Source organism: Phasianus colchicus, chromosome 1, assembly GCF_987193195.1.
Source record: "Phasianus colchicus chromosome 1, bPhaCol1.hap1.1, whole genome shotgun sequence".
Classification (NCBI taxonomy): Eukaryota; Metazoa; Chordata; class Aves; order Galliformes; family Phasianidae; genus Phasianus; species Phasianus colchicus.
In genome coordinates, this window is record NC_143436.1 from 19,461,603 (window position 1) to 19,489,238 (window position 27,636).

Below are 27,636 nucleotides of genomic sequence, written 5' to 3' on the forward strand. Positions count from 1 at the left end.
CCCTTCAGTGTGTCCATTCTCCTCCTTTAGCATGGATCCCAGTCACCAACTGAGAGGACAGAGAAGAACACAACTTGTGCTCCTGATGCTTTCAGAAGTCTTCCCGGAGCCCCAAAGTCCCTTTTGATCGCCCAAGAACTTCTTCTGCCTACCTCTTCATTTCCAATGTGGAAAACTAGTAATGGATAATAACCAGAGGGATTAACCAGGGGCGTGATATCAACAGCAACACCTCTCAACTGGGCTCCAGGCAAGGCAACACACCTCCTTATGGGATGGATCTAAGCAACATATCGGGCCCTCTGTTTCCCCCAAAAGTGAGTCCCCTATAATGACAGCCCTCTTGATGTAGCAAAATGGGGAGCAGACTGACTAGGCCCGGGGTTTGCCCTGAAAATCACTTGCTTCACAGTGAGATAACACTCCTGCCTGTGTAGTTGCGCCAATAAGTGGTTTACCACTTCTCATCTGAGCAGCCCATGTGATTCACAAACCCTGACTCCTTCTCTCCATCCCTAAGGTTTTTTCTAGGCAGGAGGTGTGGATGCAGAGCTTGCTAGGCAACTAGCAGGTTGTCCTTAAAGTGAAGTTAAGACAGACAGACTGCTTATGTCTGCAATTAGAATCTTCTTATCTTTCCACATTAATTGAAGCAGGAAAAGGTAACTCCACAAAGATGGTATAAATTTGGAAAAATGAAAAGAGGAATAAAACCCAAGATAATCCAAGGAGCAGCATGGTGAACAAACATACAAAATGCTACCACAGAATACATAACTGTGCATTTTAGATTGCAATCTCAGTTTGTAGTTCTGCTGCAACAAATTAAGTTAATAGAACTTGTATAAAATTATTATAAAGCAATTAGAACTTCATTATGCTTGTCTTTACATCAGGCTGTACAAATCAAAAAAATGAGATAGTGTGCTATATTACCACAGCTGAAGAGCTGAGAACTGACAAAAACAGTTACATAATTTCAACCACCCCCAAAAAGCAGGAACATTCAAAAATGCACTTATGTAACACTATTTTGATTTTACCAAGCCAGGACTAATCAAGTCCTGACTTGTACGCACTTACCCAGAATGAGCAACAATCTTCAGTGAAATATATAAAGAAAAAGATGCATAAACACACAAAATAAGTAGAACATTCTACTGCACAATTTACCTCTCCAAGAAAGATTTGACTGGGCATTTGGGCAGGGAAAAAGATGAACATGGAATATTCTTAACTAATCCGCTCTCACCGAGCATGTTCAGGGAAAAAGAACACTGGGACTGGCAAAAATCTGTGACTCATATACTTCACATATACTACAACATGTACAACTTCGTAACTTACGGAAATGGGGCAATATATTGAATGAAGAGCATAGTTTCATATATGTCAAAGACTTCCTCCAACAGTGTTTTTTTGTTTTGTTTTATTTTAAGGATGGCTGGTGTCTCCAACATGATCCAAAATAATTACTTCAAATGTAATAGTCTTTCTGCGTTCCAAAATGATCATTTAATTAATTCCATTCCATGTTGAGGATAACAGAAAATAATTAGGATCCAAAGAGATAAATACCCAGCATGATATTAGTTAATATGAGAACCTGGAAGACAGTGAAAAAGCCATTAAGTCTCTCTGAAAGGTAACAGACCTCTTAAATAAATAAGCCATCCTTACAGCAGCGTCCAGAGACAGTGAGAATGATATAAGTGTTCCACATATTCTAATATTCTAATACTCAGCTTCAGTTTCCAAAGGAGGAAACTAGATTGAAAGGTTTCACTTACTTTCAACAAAAAGAACTGATTCAAAGTCAGTGAATGCATACAATACAATCTCCAAGTGTATGATATGCATCAAGAACAGCTTTTAAATGGATCTACAAATCCCTGTAACAAGAATTAGAAGGGGGAGATGATCCTATTTTAAGTGTATGTAGGTATGCAGAGACAGGGGATAAAGGGATACAATAAATAATCAAAAGATACTGTACTCTTAACTGAGATCTTGAAAAGACAGGTATTGTAGCAATAGGAAGACATCCAGAAAGTTTGTAAAAGTGAACTTCATAGTAACCCTATGAATGTGTTTTTCCTACTGTAACCTCTGTGCAGTAACAATTTTAGAAACTATTATTCTTTTCAGAATATTCAAATATTTGAGCATGACAGAGTTTACAATCCTTCAAACAGTCCTCACAGAATGCAGACAAAATGGGAACCAGCTCCTCTTAACATGAAGATGACAAAGTTTGGGATGAAGTGTCCCCCCTTGGAAATGAAGGTTTTAAAACTGAAGTTATTTAAAATTTGGATATGGCCAGCTACTCCAAGACATAAAAAAATCCTGAATGTGAGCCCGATGTGGCACCTATATGATGCACAGCAGATTTCAAGATCCAAAACAGAAGAAAAAAAAATCACCTTTGTTGGTTTAGGTAATGAATACAGTTTGGTAGCTCATAAAGGAGTCAGTTTGATATGCTTCAAAAGACGCTTAAGAATTCATCCTCTCTCTACTGTTTTGGTTTAAAACTGGGAGTAAGAAGTCGCTACGTATCTGTTAGAACTGCTGAATAAGAACTGCACAACAGAAAGGAAAACTAATCAATATTTACTAATTGCAACTTTCACAAGACAAGGATTGTCTGTTGCACTTTTAACGGCAACAATGGGATTACTGTATTGCAGGATGATTAAGACAATTTAAAATATACAGCTGAGAGGCAACACTAGTGGAAGAGTTTGTAAACATTCCAACAAAAAAAAAAAAAAAAAAGTAAAAAAAAGAGCTAAGAGTACACAAGTGGAAATCTCTCTTTAAAAATGTTATAAAACTTTTTCCAGAGAGTATCAGCTCTTTTGATGACACAGGAGAAGACTGATGAGTGGCAGTAGTAGTAGTCAGTATCAGCAAGTGCAAGCACAAACCCAAGGAATTTAAGACTAAGATTTCAAATATAAAACTTGAATTCTTTAGTCAACTTTTGTTGATATGCTTTATGATATGCAAAGTACACAGAGACAACTGCAAAATACAAGATCTAAGTGTGTATTTATAAATAGATAAATCTCAGGTCATCCAGGACACAAGAAATATAATGACCACAGAAAGTCGTTGATACTTAGGACAATTCATCTTGGCAAACTATTTATGAAGTCTTGAGATCAGATTTCTATGTTCACAGCCATAAAATCCTGATATAAATAAAACAAAAAAAGAAAGAAAAACGGAAAGGTCACTGTTAAAAGTTTAAGTTTAAAAATATTATTTTTGTTCTCAATATATAATGTGAAACACCATGAGAATTACCTATCAACTGAACTTACATAAAAACCCAGTGCCCAGCAGTCTTTCACAGCTGTCCAGCAGGACCTACAAATGCAGTCTAAGAACTTACTCTTCTTAAATTATCATCTTAAGGATTTTATATGGAGATCTCATCCTTTCTTTAATTCTTTGAAGGTTAATGTTTCCCTTGAATGGAGGGAACACAATTACTGGTCATGATATCCAAAGGAAAAAAACAACACACGGACAAGTGAATTTCAGTGCTATCTTATATCTTATAAGCACTTCCAACAATTGTGGCTTATTAAAAAAAGGCATGCCATTTACAACTTATTTGCTTCTTACAGGTGTTTAAAAAGTGAATTCTTAATTTCTGTTTCATTCCAGAAGTGTGAATAGAACGTGCAGTTTGCCCTATGCACACTTAAGAAACTATGTCTGATTACTGCATAGGAAACATGGAAGGGAGTTATCAGTTAAAAATTTCCCGAAACATTTTTACCTCCAAGACTAAGGGCTCCTCGACCATATGTGCCCCTTAATTCCATTTTAATTTGTGAAGCATTAGAAACACTATCAGAAAAATCAATGAAAAATCAACTAAGAATCAAGTCCCCAAATTACCATGATGTTCCTGCAGTTGTTGTTTAACAAAGTAACAAAGAGATAATGAGAAGAAAGTGTAGCTGACTTTCTGCAAAAAGAACATTGGTCACCACCAACAGTTTTGTTGACATTAGAAACCTACCTGTATTCTAAAACTTAGAGGACTACACATACATACACGATAATGACTGGAATTTAGATTTTATGTACAGTACACTGATGTACTGAGTCTGACCAGCATGCAATTAACTTCCCCAGCAGCAGTCCATACACTGCTGTGTTCTGCAGCTGTAGCTAGAAGAGTGGTGAAAATGCTAAAATGTTTTGGCTAGCGCTGAGCATTGCTGGCAAGGCAACAAAGCTGGCTCTCAGGGCAAGCAGACAAGAGTAGGCAAGATGTGGAGAGCGAACAAGGTGACTCCAAGTGACCAAAAACCCTATGATGTCATGCTTAACAATAAAACCTAGGAAAAATGAAAAAGTGGCAGGAACAAAGGCATTTGTCTTCTGAAGCGATCACTTGATGTACCAAGGCCCTGCTTCCCAAGAAGTGGGTAGACATTGCCTACTGATATGAAGTAGAGAGTACCTTATTTTTTCTTTTTCTTCTGTGTATGGCCGATGTTGTATGTTTTTTTTTTTTTCCTTTTCCATTTAAGTGCACTTAATGAGTTTTTTTCTCATTATATTTTCTCTCTATTCTTTTAAGGAGGCAGAGTGAGAGAGCAGCAGCACAGGCGACTGTCAACCCACCACAACTGACTGCATTCCACTGGCAGGATGTTATTTTCCCAGCAGTCAACTTTAGTTTCAAAGAAGTTCACTAGGCTTGTTTTTTGTCAACAATCAGAGTTCAGTGAATCTTCAAATTAGGATTCATACTTGAAGCACATATGCAGCGTGCCTTGATCAACAAATCTGTGAATTTTACCATCTCTAATGCTCCTTATGCTGCCTGACATGTAGGTCAACCTAACACTGATTAATACTGTAGATGTTCTATGGTCTTCAGCAACTACCAAAAAATAAAGCAAACAAAAAAAAACCAACAACCAATTATTTACAGTATAAGATGTCTTTTCACAGAAATCACTACTTTTACTTTTTTTCCCTGAAAGATTAAGTAATTTATAGCAACAGTTCCTACTGTGATCTAGCCACAAGAAAAACTTCAAAGAATAAACTGAAGAATTGATACATCTAGGGAAGACAGGGAGCTAATCAGCCAAGAATATCTTCTGCATATTTTCCCCAGATTTACAGTATTAACTGTCTTTTGCTAAATCAGCTGGAGATACTGCTGCTACTTAGAAGATAAGATTGTAATTTCACGAACATAATGATTTCAGAGAGGACTGTGAGCATTAGAGAAAAAAAAAAAGCCAATTTAGCTTTAAGACTAACATCTTAATTTCCCATAGCATGGAGCATCAGTGCCATTTGCCAATCACTGTATCTGTAGAAATGTTTACACACTTTTCCATTTTAAAAGTATACACAAACATAAATTAACATTTCAAATACTGTATCATTTCTTCAATTTTTTTCTATTTTATTCCTACTTGGCTCAAATCATCCCTACTTCCCAGTTGGCATTTCCAAGAGAAAAAAAAAAATCTTGCCTGAGGTCTGACTTGAAAGGCTGAAGTCAAACTCTTTTTAGGAAGTTTTGATGAATTCACCTAACAACTCAGAGAAGAGGTTCTTCTCTGAGAGGATATCATGTAACTGCCACTAACAGTTTTCTAAACAAATTTTTCTTCACAGAAATGAGCCTTCAAACATGAGTTTCCTTTTACTTCCAATTCTTATTTCTGCTTACAGTACTGCCACAGCAGAAAATAATCAGTCCAAATAATCCCTTTGTACCTCTATTTTGTAGAGTATCTAAGTCAGCACTCCACAGTGGCAGGGTGCCATCCAAGTCATTGTAGAGGACTGTTAGTTTAGAAAAACATATGGGCTCAGAAAGACTGTGTAATAAAGGGAGTGACTGGAGGCTGATAAAACACTAAGATGCTCCTGAACACTGAAATTTGTTCAATCAGAACAGAAAAGGCTAGAAATGTACCACAGATGGAGGATTCATAACTTATGAGTTCAGTATTTATTTTTTTTGTTTTCTACTTCAGGTGCATATAAACCATTGTGCTGGGAAAAAAAAAAAAAAAAAGAGCAGTAACACATAACCGAGTTAAAGACCAAACTAAGCATAAAAATTACATCTCAGTACATCTCAGTAGGGACAGATTCAAGGGCATATATGATAAAGTGACAGAGTACATAATACCAAATTCCATAATCTCTCTTTGTGGAGAGCATCTCTTTATGCACGTAACCATACAATTTTGTCATCCCCAAAGGATGTGAAGGAAGCAAAAAAACAATACAGGTGTGTGGGGGGGAAGGGAGGGACTGGGAGCAAGAGAGAGATTTTCATATTGCAGTCAAACATTTTATGCCATATTCTCTCCAGTCATACTAGAACAAGCCTTAAGGCACATGTATTTTTCCCTTACATGTTCACTGTCTGAAGTTAGTGATGGAGGCACTGTATTCATTCTTATGATCGTTCATTTCATCTCTTAATCCAGACCTGCAGGCAAGTACATCCAATAAGGGTCAAAGATAAGGCTCATCTCTGAGATGCTAATTTGATGAACTCCAGTACTGCACATTCCCAGTACAAAGAACTTCATAATATCAAAGTCTGAATTTTGAGGAAAGTCATTTACACAGAGTACCACCAACAAGGCAAGTGTTAAGCTTAATTTACAAGCATAAAATGGATCTCCACTTTTTTTTTTTATTTTACTATTTTTTAAATATATTCAACAGACCTCGCAGTTCTTATCCCATTGTCTGCACCACACAGAAAAAAAAAATGAATTAGCGTTATATGCCACAGATGAAGCACACAGGGGGCTATGACATTTTATCTTTAAAAAGGCAAAGTCTGGGAGAAGAAATGAGCTAGGCAGTCCAAAAAAAGCAAAACACAGAAAAACTCTCCCATAATTTCAACAGCATCAAGAAAAAACAGAAGGGCATTTAGAAGTTGTTTTTTTTTTTTTTTTTTAGTATAACTGAATTTTTTGTAATAATAGTAATCTTAGAAAACAATTGTAAGTTGGGCACTAATAATTGGTATCTTTAAAATAACCCAAAAGATAGTGCTTTCAAAGAGAATGATGAGTCTAAGACCCAAGAAAATCTTCTTAACTGCACACTTTAACTCAGTCCACCAATACAGAACATTTATCCAGTTGTTCATCAAGTCTCACTGTTCTTGACTACAATGCTCTAAACTTCCACTTCTAATAATTTATACCAACACATAAGCAAACAGTTTTTCATTGTGAGGAATTTAACAGGGATCTTAAAATGCAATCAGTTAAAAGGAGAATTTATTCTTTTTAATGTTCATGCAATTCTTAACAGGTTTTAAGTAATCTGCATTCCTTCTCTCCTGACATACAAACTTACTTCGTTGTATGTGTATTAAAAATACTATCCTATTTCTTAAAATTTTTCAAGAAATGAAACTAGCAAACGATTCAGTAGGACTGTCAGAATTCTTGTCTAAACCTTTTTTTTTTTTTTTTTTTTTGTCTATGGACGTAATCCACATTAAGACATAAACACTCTTCACCCTCTCCCAAGCCCCCTCCAAGAAACAGACATTTTCCCCAACAATTTTGGTAGTATTTTAGTCCAACTTAGCTTTCTCAGACTGCTTGGTACTTACACGCTGCTGTGCATAGTTCTACCCTGACAACTAAGCAGTTGAGCTCCTGTGGCTTGTACACTGACAAACTTAATAGGAAAGGGGACAATTTCTTCCAAGCTTACACAGTCCTCAATGCTTTCTTCGAACATACACCTTAAAAAGTCTTATACTTTCAGCAGGCAGTTGAAGATTTTGGACATACTAAATGCTTAAATGTCTAAGTTTCAGATTTTACAGGAAGCAATCTGTATGCATTTAAAGAAAAAAAAGTAGGCATAATTCAATGCATAAGAGGATTAAAACTACTGACATCTAGACAAGTTACTGACTTTTACTCTTCAAGACAAGAATGACAGTGTGTATGCTAACCAGACTTCAATAGCTGTTATCTGATCTATTTTTTTTTTTTCCACAAAGCCATCTCTAGCTTAGAATGTTGTTTAGAGTTTCAGTTAAGTTCTTAGATACGCATTAGTTTTATTATTTTATCCCATTTACAGAATGGTGATTGAATTCTACACAAAAGAAGTCTGACTCATAACCCAGTTGACTTGTGTTCCAGACTCAAAGATATAACAGAAATATCTTGAAGAATCCAAGAAATAACCTGTGTTCTGATTTACTCCAAACATAACTCGTCCTTATTACGTCAAAAAAAAATTGAGTAAAAATGCTCATCACTACAATAAAAAAAAAAAAATGTATCAAGTACAAGTGGAATTCAAATACAGATTACTTCAAGACAATTCTTATCTGCCAAAGAGCATTTTTTAATGACCAGGCAGAAATGAAGATCAATAGTTGCTAATAGATTTAATAGGCATAATCATGTTTGCTGTATACCGACAACTACATGCAAAGAATATATTGCAAAATGACAGTTTCCCTGTTCAACAACAAATCTGTGCTTTTTGCTGCATTCATACTTGAATTCATGCTTGTGTTTGTTTCAAAGTCCTGAGAAAATCTGCGTAGTGGCAAGTGTGAAGAATACTGAGTAACTGAACTTACACTAAAATACTGTATTACTGTTATCTAGTTAAGAAACACCAGAAAACCACTGTATTGCACTATAATAATCATAGATTTAAGGTTGCAAATAATGACAAGTTCAAGTGATGGCTTTACAACAGTAAATTCTGCATACTATGTTTCTGCTTAAAAAAAAAAAAAAAAAAAGAGTGAATACAGTAAGTATAAATTGCTACCATACATTTATGAAAGCTGACCGATAAAACCAAGACCAACTTGAGAATTTAATCTGAACTCGATTTACCGTTTTATAGTTAGAAGGTATCTTGAAACAGTTACTTTTTTCAGTTCATCAGAATTACATTCATTAATTGATAACTGATAAAAGCAAACTTTCAAATGGTTAATAAAGCTATTCATTGATGAGCTCAATTTTCCAATCAATTTTCGGATGCTAACCCAACCTGATGAAAAGGATTCAGCTTTACAACAAAATATAAGGCATGTGTGATATGAGTACTTCATAAAGGTCATTTAACTTGCAGTTAAGATTTGACGTGTCTGAACTTCAAGAATTACAGTGATCTCCAGTGCGACCAAAATTTCCTAAGTAAAACTTCTCTTCTTTTTGACACTGTTAGATACTATACAAATAAGAAGATGCCTCAAGCATGTATCAAACATTTTAAAACACATTTCCTTGTTTTGTAATTTTCAATTTCCACATAGCAGCTGAAGAAAGATGCATTACATATCTGTGGGATAATGCCCTAGAAGAAAACTACTGTTTAATGTTTTTTTAAAAAATGATTCACATAAAAAAGAAGGCCAGAATATTAAAGACTGCTTTTGCTCTTTCAAGGGTTAGGTAATGCTGGGCAATAACCAGTTATTTCTGACAAATGCTAGAAAAAAGAGCTAGAGTAGAAACAGATCCATATTTTTCATTCTTTAAGAAAGAAAAAGTAAACCAACTTCAACTATACTTCCAGAGAGAACAGTAAATACCAGTTTATGAGAATATGGCAGTATCAGACAAAGTAGGCATGGTTTCACCTAACTAGGCAAGCTTTGGAGTCTTGTTCTGAACCTCATGCAAGAAAACTTACGAGTGACATAAAAGGAGGGCTCCTGAATAAAAGGAGAGTGACAAAACAAGGCATCCCTAAATAATGTGCAGGAAGTAGGAAAGAGAGCAAAACAATCCACCATATCAGAAAGGAAGGAAAGAGGAAAGAAATCTAATACGTACCCAGCGGCCTGGGTACAGCTCTTGGTCAGTTATTCTTTCTAGAGATCAGTGTTTCAAAGCCTTGTATATTCAATTCTTATGGATATTTAACATTCATATCAGTAAACTGCGCAGTGCAATAATAACTGAAGTTACAGTGATTGCTCATGAAGTACCAACTCCAAGAATGTGCATAAGGAGCCTGAAGTAAGCCTTATCTGTTATGTTATGTCTTTGAAAGGAAAAGAGTCATGTCTGCTGAATTCTTTCCAAGAAAAATATTCTTTACAGTAGGATTAAATTAGAATTCAGTGAAAAATAAATAATAAGAGATTGTATTACTGTACACATCATCTTATTTCTTTTGAATCTTACCAGAACACAGACATCTGCATGAATCTACAACAGCTTGCATATGCAAAAGTAAAATAATTAACTAATATATCTTAAAAAGCAGATAAGATCTGTGCTGATTTCTTGCTGAACTGTAGCTCAAAATAACTGTCAATTGCAAATTGCTCAAATTACCATGAAGGCATGTTTGAAAATCATATAAGGAGGAAAATCTATGATGTAAAAGCAAAATTTCTGATTCCAAATGAATAAAAGAAGCACGTGAACAAGATTTAACATGTAGGCACATTTCAAGGAACAATGTATACTTCAAAGAAAACATGTACTTTTAAAGAAAACTAAAATACTTTCAGGTGAAAATAACTTCCATGCATGTTTGCATTACTTCCAGAAAGATTCTACAGATCTTTTTTTAAAATAGTAAAATCAAAAAAACCCACCTTTTTGGATTTTATTCCTATCACTGATCTATATATTATATTAAAAAAAAATAATAAATCAAGAAAACTGAAAAACAGACAACCAAACGAAAAAATAGTCTGGAAATTCTGAAATGGAAAGCATACTAAAATTAGAAGGACATTAAAAAAAAAAAAATCTACTCAATTTGGATCTTTTTTTTTAAGCATAATTAAAAGCATATTTGTCCTACATACATGCACTCCACAGACAGAAAAGGAACATGATAGATAGTCAAGCAGCTTGATTTACTTATTTAAAGAATGAAGTCAGTCTTCCTTAAAAAAACATTTAAAAATGCTTAAAATAAATTGAAGCTTAGGACTAACTCCTTGCATGATCTAATATAAAATGATTTACTGTGCATGTGATAAAATACAATCTGTACAAAGATATATAATGTTAGTGTCTCAGATAAAGATTGGTAAATTTGAATATTTGGAAATCAAAGCTTTCTGCATTATTAACAATGTTTTATACACTTCTTTTATTGCCCTGCCTACACGCAATTCCTTCTTTAGAACTGAAGTTCAGATCAGATCTATGGGCTCTTTCCAAGCTTTCAAAGAAAGGAAAGCAAGCAAAGATTTTCCAATGAGGGGAAATAAAAATGTAAGCTGAAAACACCATTGTATCACATCTTATTATTTTCACATTCTATTTTTCTAGCATTTGAATATTTTCCTTTCTTGTTCGATCATTAACAATAAAAACTTGCATCTTCACAACAGAAGTTCTTACTACATTCCTATGTCTTTCATTCAAAGTCAGAAAAATTGCATGCTCTTCTCATATCTACATATGGCTTTTCAATCTAACAATAGAACAGAATGCTTATTTCAGAACGTAGTAGAAAAGCCATAGGAAGTGCCATGTATAGCATTAAGGAAATATGCTTAAGTAATTTCCTTATGTTGCTGTTCCTCCTCAAATAAGGCTTTATTCAAGTACCTACAACATACAGACTATACGTTTTCTAAGTCACAATTAATTGCACTGCACAACCAAAATAGCTTTGTTATACAAAGGTTGTTGTTCAGATAAGTCTTGTTAGGAGTACAGTGTTGCATTTATTCTTTATCTATTTGAGGCACACAGACTTCAGAAGAGAAGAACAGGAAAAATCATTATCATTTGGGATTTTAACACTTCCATAAAATACATGATTGTACAAAGCATCTCATACACTATCATCAGTTTCCCACTGTGAAAATGTGCTCAGAGTAACATTGTAGCAAAATGAAGTCATATATGGAACACACATCTTCCATGTTCCTTGTAAAAATCCTAGTTTTGACATCACATGAAATTTCCTTTAAAGAGGGAATTTAAAATATAAAAACAAAAACAAACAAAAACAAACAAAAACAACAGCTGATTCATATTTCCCATTGGATGCAACAAAAGGAAAATCGGAATAAAAGTAAATAAAAATGAAAACATCACCCACACAGACATGTAAGCTTAAAAGATTCCACTGCCAAAATGAAAAGTGTGAGAAAGGAAAACTTGGTTCACTAAGTCCAAATGGTAACATAAAAATGATTCAGTAATTTTCTGAACTATAGCTACTTCTGATTACTCAACTGTGAGGGAAATACTCGTGCTAGAATGTGAAGATTAACAATTACAGGTATGTTAACTTTTGAGATGCATCCATTCAAATAAGTTTTGTAACATTTACCTGTATCCAAGCGCTTTACAGGGGACTCATCATCAACCTCAGAATCTCCACATGCACTCCTTGATCTTTTCCTTGGGTGCAGAAGTGTCTCCAACCTTGGAAGGACTACAGACAAAAAGGTTTTGGTCCCTAGCTGTGGAGAAGTTGGCTGGGTTTCAGTGTTCTTTGCAGACTTTTGGGGGCTTATACTTTTCGATTTGCAGAAGAGAATGGATGTACGTCTGTTTACATCAGTTGATGACTCAGCTACAGCAGAAACAGTCGACTCATTGAGATTACTGTCAAGTAAGTGTTCTGGAGTGTGTCCATTTATTTCTTTCTGAATGCAAGTGCTATATAATTCATTACCAAATTTTACTCTTTTGTAAAGCTTACTCTGCTCTGGATTGAGTTCTACTGGTTTGAGGGTTGGTGGTTCTGAATTAGTCTCCAAGTTTGAAGGAAGAGGTAATGCATCTGATGGTTCAAGTTTAGGGGGAGATTTATCTCCTGAAAAAATTATAAATAGAGTGTGATTTTTGAAAACTTGTAGTTATAAAGTCTATTATAAAACTCACTATAAATGTGCAGCCCACCAAATAAATTGTTGTTTGGAAACAAAGCATAACATTTTAAAAACAATTCTTGACTAACAACAATCTGTCCTAGTTAGTAGTTCCTACTTTTATACTGGGTATGTAACACGGATAGAAAAGTAGGTATTTATAGTTGGTGTTAACAATTTACGCTGATACTTCTTACTTCTCATGCAGTTATGTTAGTTTCATTAACTAAGAAAAATTTTTTTTTTTTTTAATAGCAAGTTGGGGTGGTGGATGATTATGTTAAAATGCACTTACACTGCCATTCAAGTAAAATATTTGATAAAATACATTATACAGTTTTTTTTATATATACACCTTACCTGCCTATGACAAATTTTAATCAGCTAATCGTTTAAAAATTGTATCTGTAACCTGATCTACCAGAGTGAATTCAAGTGCAATACAAAATTTATGAAAGGCAATTTCTGCAAAGCTGCTTTACAGTTTTGACTAATAGTTTTATTTACAAAAACAAACAAAAACAAACAAAAAACCAAAACCCTAAAAAAAAAAAAAAAAAAAAAAAGCCCCCAAACTAAGAAAATACCCCACTCTCAAAGTCTTGCAGCTTTACTAGGCACTAGCTGGCAAATACTGACGTGACACTGTAAACCTGATAGAAAACAGAAAAGACATCCTCTACTAATTTTCTTTCACCCCTCCCCCTTTTTTCTCATTATCCTTTCCCAGTTTATTTAAATAATTTCACACTGAGAGAAGACAATGGAGAGACATAAATGTGAACCAGTTTCAATTTCTCGTCTCAAATGATGGGAAAGAAAATAAACTGCTGTAGCATTCCGAAATAAAAGCAAGAGGACTACCCAACCTGCTGAAGCAGAGACCTTAAAATCTTCACAGTTCCCACAATAATCTCTTAAGAATTGAAATAAGACAAAAGATGATGCTTATTCTGTATGACACCGATGTAATGTTTACACTATCAAATGAAATTTAATTCATTTTGTGTCACCTGATGAAAGGTGGCATAGCAAGATGTAACAACAAGGGTTTAAATCCTCTATATGTAGAGGATTAAATATTACTTTTTTCTGCTTTGGTTTAGCAATGCTTACTTTGAAATTAATGACTTCTAGGGGTAGAAATGCCACATCACTTAAGATACATCTGTACAATAGCAAGTTCATATTAAAAATATAATGCTTAATAAATAGTGTGACTACGCTCACATCCTTTGAAAGCATAGAAGTATTACAACTGGTAAAAAAATGTTCAGAATAAAATTTAGTGTTGAATTACGTTATTTAATGAAGTGCCAATTTAAAAAAGCCCACGGTTTAGAATATCCAATGTCACTGTCATTTTTGAACAAATTCTAATTTTCTCACAATTATATTTAAGAGAAGAATCTCAGAAAGATTTACGCACTGAAGAGAAAAAGACTATTCAGACGTGAAAAAATAAATTTCACTGGATTATTCTGCTACCAGGTTTTTCACATAAGCAGAAACTGGAAACAGAATTGTAAAATAACAGCTAATTCACAGCACTTCTAAAGTCAGCTCCCATAAAGATCCTGGGCAGAGGATTCTAAGGGTCCCCTTCTCTTTTTTTAGAAATTTGTTCTCTTTCCTCTAAATAACTTCCACTTCAAAACTGCAGCTTGAACTGATAGCTAACTACTCTTCACCGTAACTGTAAAAGCAATGTCAATCAATTCTGGATCATGCCTTTATAAATATATATATATATGTATATATTTTAATCTATTATAAAATACAGGAACAGTTACTGCTCATTTTTAGGACTAGTATTTGCACATAGCTGCAGAAGTTAAGAGTTGTGTAATGAAAAGGTTAAGCTACAAGTTAGCGTACTTATATGACAAAGTACATTAAATTCCTAAATCACTGTATTCAGAGGCAACATCGCTTCAGAGAGGTTAAAATAAATAAAATACCACAGAACATCTTAAGAATTTTTAACAGCTTCAGAACAGGATAAGTCATATGTCGATTCAGCTACAATTATTTTTTTTAACTGCTGTCCCTCAAATCTCAAGCGAATTATATATCTGAAAATCATTCTTAACCACAGTAAGAAACAAACACTATGTTACTGTTTGAATGGCAGTTAAGGACAGTCTTTTTATTCGCTTCACCTCTCAAATATGCTGACAGCATTAATCTGCACCAGACTGGTTTTTTGGGTTTTTTTTCTACTAAAAACACTTGCACTTTCCCTTTTGCTCTTTCCTCCCCCCACTCAGTACTGTTATTCAAAATGAAATACATCTATAATGCTCCTAAGTAAAAATAGGTTAGCTTTTCAGAGAAGAGCTGACAAAGAAACAAAAACTCAAAACTTTAATTTATTTTGCAAACTGGATTTGATTGCATCCTTTTAACTCTGTAAGTTAGGTTAAAATAGAAGAATCAAATACAACAGTCAACTGTAACACATAGTTAGGTGTTTTAGCAAGTTGTTCTCAGTGGAGCCTAGCAAAGAGCTGATATAGTTCTGAAACCATTGTTTTGAGGAGGAAGAAAGGCACAAGGGAAAGGGCTGGTTAGATTTAGGTGCCTTAATTCAACAACATGAAGTTTGATGACTCCTATCAATAGGTAGCTACTGTTATTAAACAGGAAACAAACAAACATACAAACAAATCTACTCTCCAAACTCCGCCCTCCCAGCAGAGGAGAGGATAGAAAAGCTAGAAAATGCAGTACAACAGCCGGCATTCTCAGCACTATTGATTTAGGCTCACATGATCCCCAATATATATTTTGGCATGCAAGTGGATTTGTAAAGTATGAAGATGCTCTCCACTCAGACATTCCCAATTCCTTTTTCGATCAGATTGTTTGTATTTTACCTTCTTTAATGTCCAGATTTTTAAAAAGCCCTGCTATTGTGAAAGGAGGTTTTCATTAAAGGGATCATTCTCATATTCTTAAAGATTTATTGTACATAAGTAGTTATCTGTCCATTTAAAAATAAAATATTCAAGTATTCTGTTTAATTCGCATGATTAGAGCACCTTACTGAAGAACTGCTAGTACTAATTAAAACACGGTTTAAAAATCTTACCTTCTTCTTCTCCGTCTTGTTCTAGTGCTGCATTTTCTTCTTCAAAACTTCCAATACCTGATTCTATTTGAGGAGCTTGGTTGTGTTGCTGACTTAACTTGTTGCGAATACTGCTGATTTCCTTCTTTAGCAGCTTTGCTCTTTTGCTCCTTGACCCACTGGATTTCATTGCACAGGTAAGATCAAGTTTTTCTAGCAACTCCCTCAGCTGTTCTTCCAAGGACATATGCACTCGGTTTGCAGGATTCAGTAACCTATCAACTTAAGTCAAAACACGTATAATTCAAAATGTGTTTAATGTTTCCACATAAAATTCCAACAGGAAAAATGAGTAAGTAAACAACAAAAAATATCACATGCTAGCATTAAAAAATGCTATCAAAAGCTACTTAAATTACAGTATTAGTTAGCTTCACTATCTTCAGTGAAGAACCTACGCTGGCATAAGTTCCTGCTGTACAATAATACTGCTACAGTTCTTCTTGAGTGGTATTTTTCTCAAGAAATACAAGTAATAGAGCAAGGTCAGAAAGAAGACAATTAACCTTTTCTACCCTATTATGTGATTTCCTCCTTGTCAAGGAACAGACCAAGATTATACTAATGTAAAAAGAATGTCAACTATTCTCCTTCATTTTCAAAAACTCAGAAAACCAGCACATATGTCTATAAGATGTCATTTTAATTCCCAGCATTACAAGTGTCCTTGACCATCAGAACTGAATAGGTTATTTAAGAATGCACTGAAATTTATGCATGATGGTAGTCATCTTCCATGTCCTATGACCATATATAACATGTAAAATAAGGCACTCAAAAACCTTTTTCATGTTTAGGCTTTAACACTGTCAAAATAAGAATCTGGAAGACAATGCTTTCCAATGACAGATCAAGTTGAAGAGAATCAACTTAATCTTTCAAGAACTGTTTGCAGCAGAGAAAAAGAATTATGGTGCATAACCTGAAGAGCTACAATTACAAACATGTGCATGGAATGTGAGGAGCCAAAAATGCAGGTTTTAAAAATAATCCAAAAAACTTCTTACCATCTTCCCAAGAGAAAGGCTGTGGTGACTCAAGTTTGGGCCGTTCAGGTAAGTGCATTCCAGTTTCATTATCATAACCAATTCCTTCAGCATCTCTCCTAGCTTGCCTGAGAACTACACCTCCTTGATCTCTTAACCGTACTGCAGCTCTATAGAATATTGTGTCTTTTGCATTGTACTTCATACAGTTATCTATGATAAGATTGAAGTCTTCTTCAAATTCACTGAGGTTTTTATAGCCTTGAGCATCTAACCGTTTTCGCATGGTAGAGAAATCCATAGGATGTTTAATATGATCCAAATAGTCTGGAACCTTTGAATAAATATTTAAAACAGTGGGTAAAATACAATAAAATTTTCTTGATAAAGTAATATTAGCTATTAACTGATCCGCATGTTTTAAGAAAATAACAGCTCAAATCAATAAACACAAAATATAGCTGAGAACAGTGTATCTTGAGATTGTAAACATTTACATACCAACACTGCATATTACATGACTTTGTACCCCAAATAACAAATCACAGTTCTACTAACAGACGCTGAAACTACTCATTTTTAAATTCATGTATGCATATGCGTATATGTAGGTATATAAATGCATTTATACACGTATAAATGTATAACATATATGTATAAATGTCATGTGCATATGCAAATATACATGCAAACATATATATATAGAGAGAGAGAGAGACTATATATAACATATTCTACATATATCTATCTATTTTCAAGGTAAATGAAAAGGAATTTTACCTCCAAGTAAGAATACAGCATCCACATTTCAATTTTTAAGACACTGTTCAAATTTGCTTCATCAAATAATCATACAGTGGGAAATAAGTATTACTAATATAGAATACTGCCACTTCATTCTGCACAAGTATTCACCAGAAATTACTCTGGTATATGAACATATTTTCACAATAGGAAGTTATAAAACAAAAGGCATCAGAATGGAGGTTAGAAGGTAACAGTGCTACCAATTACACTACGCAACAATTTGCTTCTTCCACTATGGTGCCACCATGTCATAGCTAAACGTAAGAAAACACTAAAAAAAAAATTAAGTTTAAAACACACCTCTTTAAGGTTCACTGGCTGAGCAAATATACGAGCAGAATCCTTTTCCTGCAGCTGATCCAGGACTGATCGAAGGAGGACAGTGAATGGGGTAAGCTGAAGTTCCATAGCAACCTGCTCAATTTTGACCTAAAAAAGTAATGAAAAATAAATAATTGCATACTTATTAAAATACTGTTCTAACATAAGTTGTCTTGCAGCAGTAAAATATAAGATATGAAACAGTATACAAAAACAGTGCTTCAGCTGAAATATAAAATTAGTTTTCAAAACTAATATTTCTATATCTTAATATTACTTTCAGCATCATCACTTTGAATTGGTAGGACATATGTTTTCAGCTAACGAGAAATTATTCTTACTCCTCTGCTGCAGACTGTTTAAACTTCAGCTTCCCAGCTCAAGATTTTATTTTATCTACAATGAGTTTTGCAGCATTTTTAACGTCAATTCTTTATTTGAGACACAATTAAACAAGAATAGGTTCATATTTGGCAAGCAAAAAAAAAAAAAGGAATTAAAAAGTAACGTTTGAAATTAACCTTCAGTTGTCAGTACTGAAATACTTTTGATATGGAAAAACAAAATTATTATCACACATCAATGGTGTGAATATATAATAATATAAACACACAAAGCGAGTTTCAAAAAAAGAACAATTAAAGACTCTAAAGGCAAACTTGTTGCTTTCACAGTTTCCATATAAAAATGTTATCTTCCTGCAGAATCACTTTCTCACATCTTAATCCCAGCTATGTTAACTCTAATGTCCTATGAATTAGATGCAGTGTTCACTCATTTGTCAGAAAAATGAAAAAGTGCTGCTCAGTAAAGGCTTTTTATTGGGAAAATACGATGATTAATTTTGCTACAGATCTTCAGAAATCAAACAACTTTGAAAATACAGCTGAATGGCTTGTTAAGTAATTGTATATATTTTAAACAGCTTGTGTGTGAGCACACACACAAACAGCATAATCTCTGTATTGTAAAAACTGCGTGAGAATACTTAGTCATCTTTTCTTCAGAAAGGTTTCACCAAATTAAAATGGTTCCATTTACCTGTTCTCTTTTTAATTTTTCACGCTTACGTATTAGTTCAATCAATAAGCGTGCCCTTTCAAGATCATGACGCAGCCTTTGCCAGTACTTCAATTTTTCTTTTAAGGCTTGCATTTCTTCATCATCTTCTCTCTAAGAAAAGAATCAAAAGATCTTCAGGAAATGAAAACAACTGATCACTTTCTATAAGCTAGTTTTATACAATTCCAGAAATGCAGTCACAGCAAATAAATTTTATTTATTTTTTTAAATAGAGGACTTGGTAATAAGGTTCATAATATAGTTTTATTTTTCAACTGTATAGCTGAAAGCAAAATTTATATAACTGAAAAGCAGCCTTATAATGAAGATTATTTACATAAGAAAAGCAATATAGCAAATAACAACCCAGCAGTATAAGAAGCTGCAACATCAGATATGGTATTGTAACATCAAAACCCAAACCAGGAGAACTAGTCCTGAAGTAGTCAGGCACTTGATGGTCTTTGTGGGTCCCTCACAACTATTCCATTCTAATTTCACCAGCTTCTCCAGAAATATCACATAAGCCTTGTAAAAACAAGTTCTCCCTCTGCTCAACAGCCCACCTCTGCCACTTCCAGCAATGTTAGAGCACGTTTCTAACAGCAACAAGACCATTATGACTCCTGAATGCAGGAAATGAAAAGCAGTTTCTCAAATAACTTCAAATTGTACTACAAATAGGCAGTGTAACAATACATCCCTAATGAACTGGACAACCTGTCCATAAATACCTGTAGCACTGTAGTAGTTAGTTTGTTCTGCATACACAGAAAATAGCCTTTCTTGTTTGATTTTACTATTTTTCATAAGAAAAGGTAGAACACTGGAATAATAATCACAGTGTTAAACAGGGATTTATAATTCACTAGAAACAAGGCTGTTAAGAAGTACAAGTCCTGATACTAGTACCAAGTACAGAAAATAAGCATGCTTTAGAGGATTATTATATTTTAAGTGAATATCCAAACTAAGAATCCCAGGAAGAAATGGATAGCTTTGTATGCTTGCCCAGAACTAGCATAATCCAATATATATGTAGTAACTTTCTTTTGATGGTTTTTGTTTGTTTGTTTTAAACAAACAAATGATAAATAAATTCCACCTGTTATAAAAACTAGAAGACAGAAGACTACGGAAAACTGGCTGAACAGGTGAACAATAACCACACATTACAAACTGTGACACTCATTGCAAAAACATCCCTAACAGAATGAAATTATAGTCCTGTAAAGGAACTTTATGCAATTTTTTTAGCCAGAAGGTTCTAAAAATAAACCTGCAAAAAATGGCAGTTTAAAAATAGCTAATAGATATGTGAGTGCTGCCCAGTATTTTAGCACATTATACAATCTTGGAAAAGGAAAGGCAAGCAGCTACGGAAACTATGAAGTCAGTTTTATCCAAATCTCTGACTTCATTGAGACTGAAAATCTTTTACCTGCCACCTAGCTCTGTATAGTAGAACAGCGATCTAGTAACAAAAGCTCATTCCTCTTTTCAAGAAACATAATTGAAAAGTTGTAACTAGAAATTTCTACTCCCAATGTCTATTATGACTGACAATCTTTTTTTCTTTATAGAAGATAGAACTTGACAGTAATAATTTAACTGCTGAGGGTCATAACATTTCCAATTTTGATAGCAGTACAAATATTATTATTCACATTTTTAGTTCCTTAAAATTCCAAGTGACTCACTGAATCAGGATGTCTACACTGCCACTATGCCACTCTTGCATACCCCTTAATTTGTGAGTGCAGATCCCGCATGTGGGGGAAAAAAAAAAAAAAAAACGAAAAAAAAAATCAACAACTGTTAATTGACATATTTATACTTTCTCTTTTTCCCCATAGTTTTAACTGTTTCTAAGAAGAGAAATTTAGCTCTGGTTCCTGCCAAAAGCAGAAAGCTTGCTGTCTGTTTGCTTGCAGCCACATAACAGTCTGCTCTTTTGCCCTGTGTAATTGCATAATTCATCAGATTAGGGAACTGATCCTACTGAAAGTCAATAAAAACATACTAGTTTTAAGGTGGGACAGGAAACCTAAATACAGCAAGAAAAGAACGCAGCTCTGTTAGAGCAAGTCTGACATCGTTCATCTGAAACTTAAGTACTTAGCTAATGCAGTTGCAATTAAAAATATTTTAAATTTTTTTTTTTAATTGAATCATTTGTTTCATCTGATACAGACAAATGTAACATTTATTCCCTAAGGTACATTTATATCTGATGATGTGACCCAAAACATCAACAGCACCTTGCTTGTTTTTTTTTTTTCCTAAGCATACACACCCTCCCTTCTTTAAAATCAGTTTGGCTCATGGTTCAGTAGTGAGCCTCCAATTTTGCATCACTGTTATGAAGAGTAATGTTTACAGTTATACTAGCTGACACCAATCCCCTTTACACTTCATTACTTGATATATAAACACATGCCTCAATTAAAATGAATTCAGGAAAGCTCAAAAGACTTGTTGAAGTATTAGTTTCCACTGTCTAGTGAAAATTCTGACTAAATGTTTATTTTGAAAATCTTACTTCACAAAAGCTTTCTGACAAGCAGATCTTTATATGACTTTCTCATTAAATAAGTCTTCCTTCAAATCTTCCCATAACAAACCCAGAAAGGACAGAAGTTAAATTCAGAAACTGTGATATTTCATCAACTGAATGCGAAGCACTGTATTGTCTAGAAAAGCTAAAACCAACATTTGTTAATGCTAAGAGGGACATATTTCTAAGACATACAGATCATGTATCAATTGAGATCTCATCTTCAGCATCATCTCCCACCATAAAGGAATGTTACCAATTGCTGTGTATCAGTAAAAACACTGTCACTGTACCAACAAATCACTCATGCTGGATGTGAATATATGGGGACAGCCTCACTCCTTACAGAGACTGTAACTTAACAAGAGCCAAAGATTTAATGTGATAGCACTGCATCTTGATCAGCAGCTTTATTAACGTTTCTGCTATCATTCGTAAGCCAGTGAAAACCATTTTGTGACTGCAACCAGCGTTCTTACTAAAATATTCACTGAAGATATGACTTCAATCAGCACCACTTTTAACTTCTATTCTCCAAACAGCAGCTTCAAACAACCTTACAATACCAGCAACAGCTCAACTTTCACATCTTATTTTTAGTGAAAAATTATTTAAGTACTGAAAAAAAAAAAAAAAAATAGGGCTGCAAGTTTTTTAAACTCCAATACCTGTCATGATATTCTAAGCAGAGAAAGAAGTGACAGGATAAATCATTATTTCAGAGGTTTCCTTGTTCCTCTGGCAGGTGAGGTGTTGCATAAGCCAAGATCTTTGGGGTTTAGTGCTGCTCACTGATATATCATCATCTTCAAAAGCATATCATTACTGAGCTCTAACACATAGTCATTAAGAAGTAATTCAAAACCATGGAATGCTTCTTCCCCCATCAAATTTGTTCTAGTAAACAAACAATTACAAAGGGATCACAAATACCTTCCACTTGACATCTTGAAATCTCTATCAGAAATTTTGACCGGTAAATGCACGCAGCTTTAAGAAATTTTATTTTATTTTTTTTAGAAAAGAAGCATTTTATTAGAATAAAGCTTCAGCATGAACTTATGCTTGTCTGTAAATCCATTGAACTGTGCCAAAACTGAATCTAGAAGTTGAACCAACAGATCCTTGTACTTCATATCTTGTTATTAGTTCTGTTATTATCAAACAATACAGACAATAAGGTTCAAACTTGCACACTGTAAATTAGTATGTTTAATCCTTACTCCATAAAATACCTGGTTTTCTTAATGTCGAAGAAGAAATTTGCTTTGAATCTTTTAGAAATACAGTTTCTTTTCTTTAATCTTTCAAACTCACAGGACACTGAAAAATTATTTCCAAAACGCATAAATCTAATCAATGAACAACATCTGATCAGTGTAATTAGGATAGTTTTAGTGATCATTTTGTAAAACATTTAGTCAAACACAAACCTATCTTACAGAAATGTGTGTGTGTGTGTGTGTGCGTGCGTGTATATATATACACGCACGCACACACACATATATCACAATTTAAAAGATTTAAACAAATATTGTGAGCTCAATTTGTAACTAGACATTAAAAATTAGGTAAAGCTTTTACTCAGTGCCGAATAAGACTAGGTTTTTACTTGGTGCTATGTTTCTTGTTAAATTTTTTTATTCCCACGTCACGTACCTGTTGTGTGTTTCGTTGTGACTGCAAACTGGACTGTAGCCTTCTCAAAAGAGGAACACCATTCCTAGACAGCCTTTTAAGCAACCAGTAACTGTGCACCCGTTCAACAAACTGCTTCTTCCGCTGAATGGCCACCTGATTCATAATCTTATTTAATCTAAAATATAGAAAAATTGATATTGTATTTTTTCCAGCAAAAACATGTTTGTCTATGGAAGTTAAATATCAGGCATACGTATACAAATGAATCATGAAGCAACAGCAACAATCACCACACTAATTTCAATCAATTACATCACTTTCAGTATAATTATCTCGTAGCAGTAGACTATAATCAAATAGGTCGGCTTGATACCGTATTTCTATCAAATATATTAAGGTACTTTAATGCTAACTGATCCTAAAGGACATAAGTTTTTTCATGACATCTATTTTCTCAAGAACAATCCCAGTTTAAGGCAGGGAATAAATTCTAATTTGCATTTTAGAATAATTTTCTTATTGAAAATAAAAAATAAAGCTTGACAATATCTTCACACAGAATCAGTAGTTTATTTCAGAGACAATACATCTTTAAAAAGTACAGAAAACCCTTGGGGGTTGTAGAAGTTTGTCTTTGTATGATACTAATGCCTGTGCAAAATTAACATGAGATGTCCCAAGGCACCAACTAGCTGTACTATTAGGAGGGTTGTTCATTCCCTTGGGGACAAAGAGTGAGCCAGAGACAGAAAAGGATCTCCCCTGAGCTGGATGTAAAACAGTTACAGAAAGGATAATATTAATGAACATAAATCTGTAAATTCTTCCTTCAGTATATTTCCTGTAGTAAAATTATACAATGCATAACCATAGAGTTATCGAAGATTGTCCGGTTGAATGTAACACCAAACAAAATTAAGTTCAAGAGAGGTGTCTGATTTGTAGGACACTACCATGAGATGTTTAAATAAAAATTCTAAGCATGCACATGTGATTCTTTTTCAGTTTTTCCCTTTAAGTATCAAGAATGAAGCAGTATCTCAGCTAAATGTCAGAAGAAATGTTTTCAAATACCTAAACAAACTGTAAAGTTGTGAGTAAGCCTAGAATGAAATGATTTTTAAGAATACTCTGGAAGCTTGCATGGCATTTCTCAAACAAAAACATGCATGCGAGTCCACCTTGAGTTAACCAAAGAGCATCTGTCCCTAGCTGTTTTTCGCTACGTACAAGGTAAGGTGCATTAGGTCTTCTCAAGGCTATCCTAAATGTAGCTACAGAAATTTCAGTCATCATAGGGTACAAGCAGTGCCAACACAGGTCTTCAAAATACAGCGCCACTGTGTCCTTTGTTTCTTCAGTATTCTTTACAAATTCTAACTTAATCTAAAGGAAGCTTAGAAAGCCTGTTAAAGTCTTTTGCTGACTTAAGAGAATGTATCACACACACAAAAAAAGACCTTGATGTTCACACACACAAAAAAAGACCTTTTTGTGACCATAATAAACATCATACACAACAGAAACAGTTAATTATACAATGTATTAAAAAAAAAAAAATTACCAAAAAACAAACAACAGCCAATCAACCACCACACACACACACAGAAAAATTACTGCCATGTCACTCTCTTGGAAACAGCAAAACATACTGAAACAAGACAAAACATCAGCCAAGTATATACTTGGAGAGATCTCAGAATCATAACTCTATATGAAGCAAAGTGCATTGGCAAGATGCCCATCAGATGTGGCAAGACTAACCAAACATCTATAATTACAGCTTTGAGTACATTTTCCCATTCACATAATGAACCATTCTTTTCTAAGATAATTATGATAGTGAAGTGTTAGAATAAGCTCAGGAGAGATGCCTGCAGAAGATATCCAGCACTCAAAATACAAACAAATAGAAGGTAATTCACTGCAAAAACTACCTAGCAAGCTTTAGCAATCTACTATACTCTTCCTACGCTCCAAATAAAACCAAACACTGGCTGCTCGTATTTCATTTAGACACCAGGCTTCAGCAGTAGCAAATACTGCAAATCACCTGTTCGTTTCTCAAAATACAGAGGTCAGATGTTTTCCACACGAAGAGCCTCCACAAAGCAGATTATCTGAATGATACAACAAGACATTATATCTGCTGCTATACCCTAAAATCCCACTAACTATAGCATAGCCCTGTGATCAGCTTTTTGCTTAGATAGATGCTTCCATGAAGACTTCCACTATCCAAAACACTTCAGACGACAGATGATACAAACATTTGGGAAAAATAAGACAGGATACCTTCTGCTGTAGAACCCTAGAAGTAGCAAAGACAATTAATGCTTTCTGAGGCTCCCATTCTTGACATAACTTCCCCACCAGGAAAGAGTCTGCCTCGTGCTCACAAAGATACATTCAGCTGTGCTGAACTTGAACACTCACATGAAATTAAGCATGTGTTATGTACCAAACTTTAACTATTCTCTTTCTACTACATGCTCTAGAATCAAAGTCTGAAAGTTTGAAAGTAGTTTCTCAAACAATTTTTTAAATCCTCCTCTTCAAGGAGCTTGCTGTACACTCCACTCAGACCACTCTGCCCCAAGAGATGTTAAATTATTGAAGAGTGTGAAAAGAAAAAAACAAAAAAGCCATAACATACACACAAAAAAACTTACTTATTTGGGGCAGGTAAGAGAGATCAGTTAGAAGAGTCAGTAGTTTTGCAGGATCTGACTTGCAAAAGACAGGACTACCTAGTAGCACTGTCAGATTCCCCAGAAAGAAGTGAGACTTACAGTGAAAGGTAGGTTACCTCCCAGAACTACACAAAATCCCATAGTGATTTAGCTTTAGAAATAATAGACAAGGCTCACTACATTGAACAGGCTTTTCTTTTTTTTCCCCCTCTATTGTATCATCTCTTTTGGGACTGCCAAAGAAACTAAGATTATTATTTCAGAGATCTCACAATGATGGGAATGTAGGAACACACATTTGGAAGATAATACCAGAAGTATCACCTCCTAAATCGTAACTGACCTTACATATCTCAGGGAAAGTCACAGCTACAGTGACCACAGAAAGAAAGCAAAAGAGATCAGAATTGTCCTTGCTGTCTGTGTTTCTTAAATAAAAGGGAATTTGCTAACACGAAATGCCCAAGAAGCCTTGTGGACCATGTTAAATACTAAACATTATCCTTTCTAAATATTTAAACAATTAACACAACTATGCTAATCTCAGAGCAGAACCAATGGTGATTCCATGACAATTTGTACGTTAGGTAACTGGTCATACAACAGAAGTACTCAGTTTCAAGCTGATAAAACTGACAGTAACAATACATGAACTGACACCCCAGACCAGCCATTTTCTCAAGCAACTCTGACCACTGCAGCCTTCTGGATGCTCTGACACCACCAGGCATACTCTTTGTACTTCTCACATTCCAAAACTAGGTATAAGAACATTTTTCAGAACTGCTGTATTGGTGCCACAGACAAATGGGAAAGCTGATACAGTACCCTCCCCCAGTCCCATTTGTATCCAACTATAAAGCACTGCCACGTGCAGTACAAACACAATGGAAAAGCAGTCTACAATCCCCTGCTTATCTTTAAAAAGAGGAGGTACTTTTTCAATGGAAGCTTTCCAACACCAGCTTTCGAAGCCTGAAACTATAGTCTGAGAGTAAATTACAGCATTAATTACAACACACTTACAAAAACAACAAAAGAATCAAAAGGATCACCAGAAAAAACTGTTTCATTTTGAAAATGTCAGACAGACTAAATTAATGTAAATTAAATTGGAAGTTAATACACAGTGTCTTCAGTGAGATCTTTCTTTTTAATCAATTGCTCTATGCTAACCTGCCAACAGTGGTGCTCAATGCACTGGTCAAAGGGGAATAGGTTGTGAACAGTAAAATGTAGTCCTGTGTTTCTTCTTCTTCTTTTTTTTTTTTTTCCTTAAGCTAAGTACCTAATATATTTTTCTCCAACCCAGGAAATTTGCTGCTGTCATACTAGCAAAGTCACGGCTTCCTCCTTCCTACTCACAACTGCCTTCCTCTCCCAGTTTCAGCTACAAGTCACTGTGGTAGCTATGACAGTTACAAGAAAGAGTGAAAACAGCATCTTTGGTGACTAACCATGCAGCAGTTTCACACAGGAAAACTGCCACTTTTCTATTAATCACCTCCAACAGTTCCTCAACCACGCTTGCTTTCTAACCTCACAGAGTTCTAAGTATTCTA

At 34.5% G+C, this 27,636-nt stretch overlaps 1 protein-coding gene across 11 annotated transcripts in view; it reads right to left on the bottom strand.

Annotated features, from left to right (window-relative positions):
- The window catches only part of BRD1 (bromodomain containing 1), a 57,571-nt gene that overhangs the window by 16,635 nt on the left and 13,300 nt on the right, over positions 1–27,636 (bottom strand). For 8 of the 11 annotated variants that reach the window (XM_031614673.2, XM_090136563.1, XM_031614723.2 and 5 more), the window contains 6 exons: positions 23,400–23,556; positions 19,163–19,294; positions 18,101–18,229; positions 17,015–17,327; positions 15,969–16,229; positions 12,331–12,819 (listed from right to left, as the gene is read on the bottom strand). In XM_031614673.2, the coding sequence (XP_031470533.2) occupies positions 12,331–12,819; positions 15,969–16,229; positions 17,015–17,327; positions 18,101–18,229; positions 19,163–19,294; positions 23,400–23,556 (1,481 nt within the window). Of the gene's footprint in view, positions 1–1,790; positions 3,201–12,330; positions 12,820–15,968; positions 16,230–17,014; positions 17,328–18,100; positions 18,230–19,162; positions 19,295–23,399; positions 23,557–27,636 lie in introns of those variants that run through there. The other 3 variants (XM_090136617.1, XM_090136605.1, XM_090136611.1) reach the window with 3 other exon arrangements.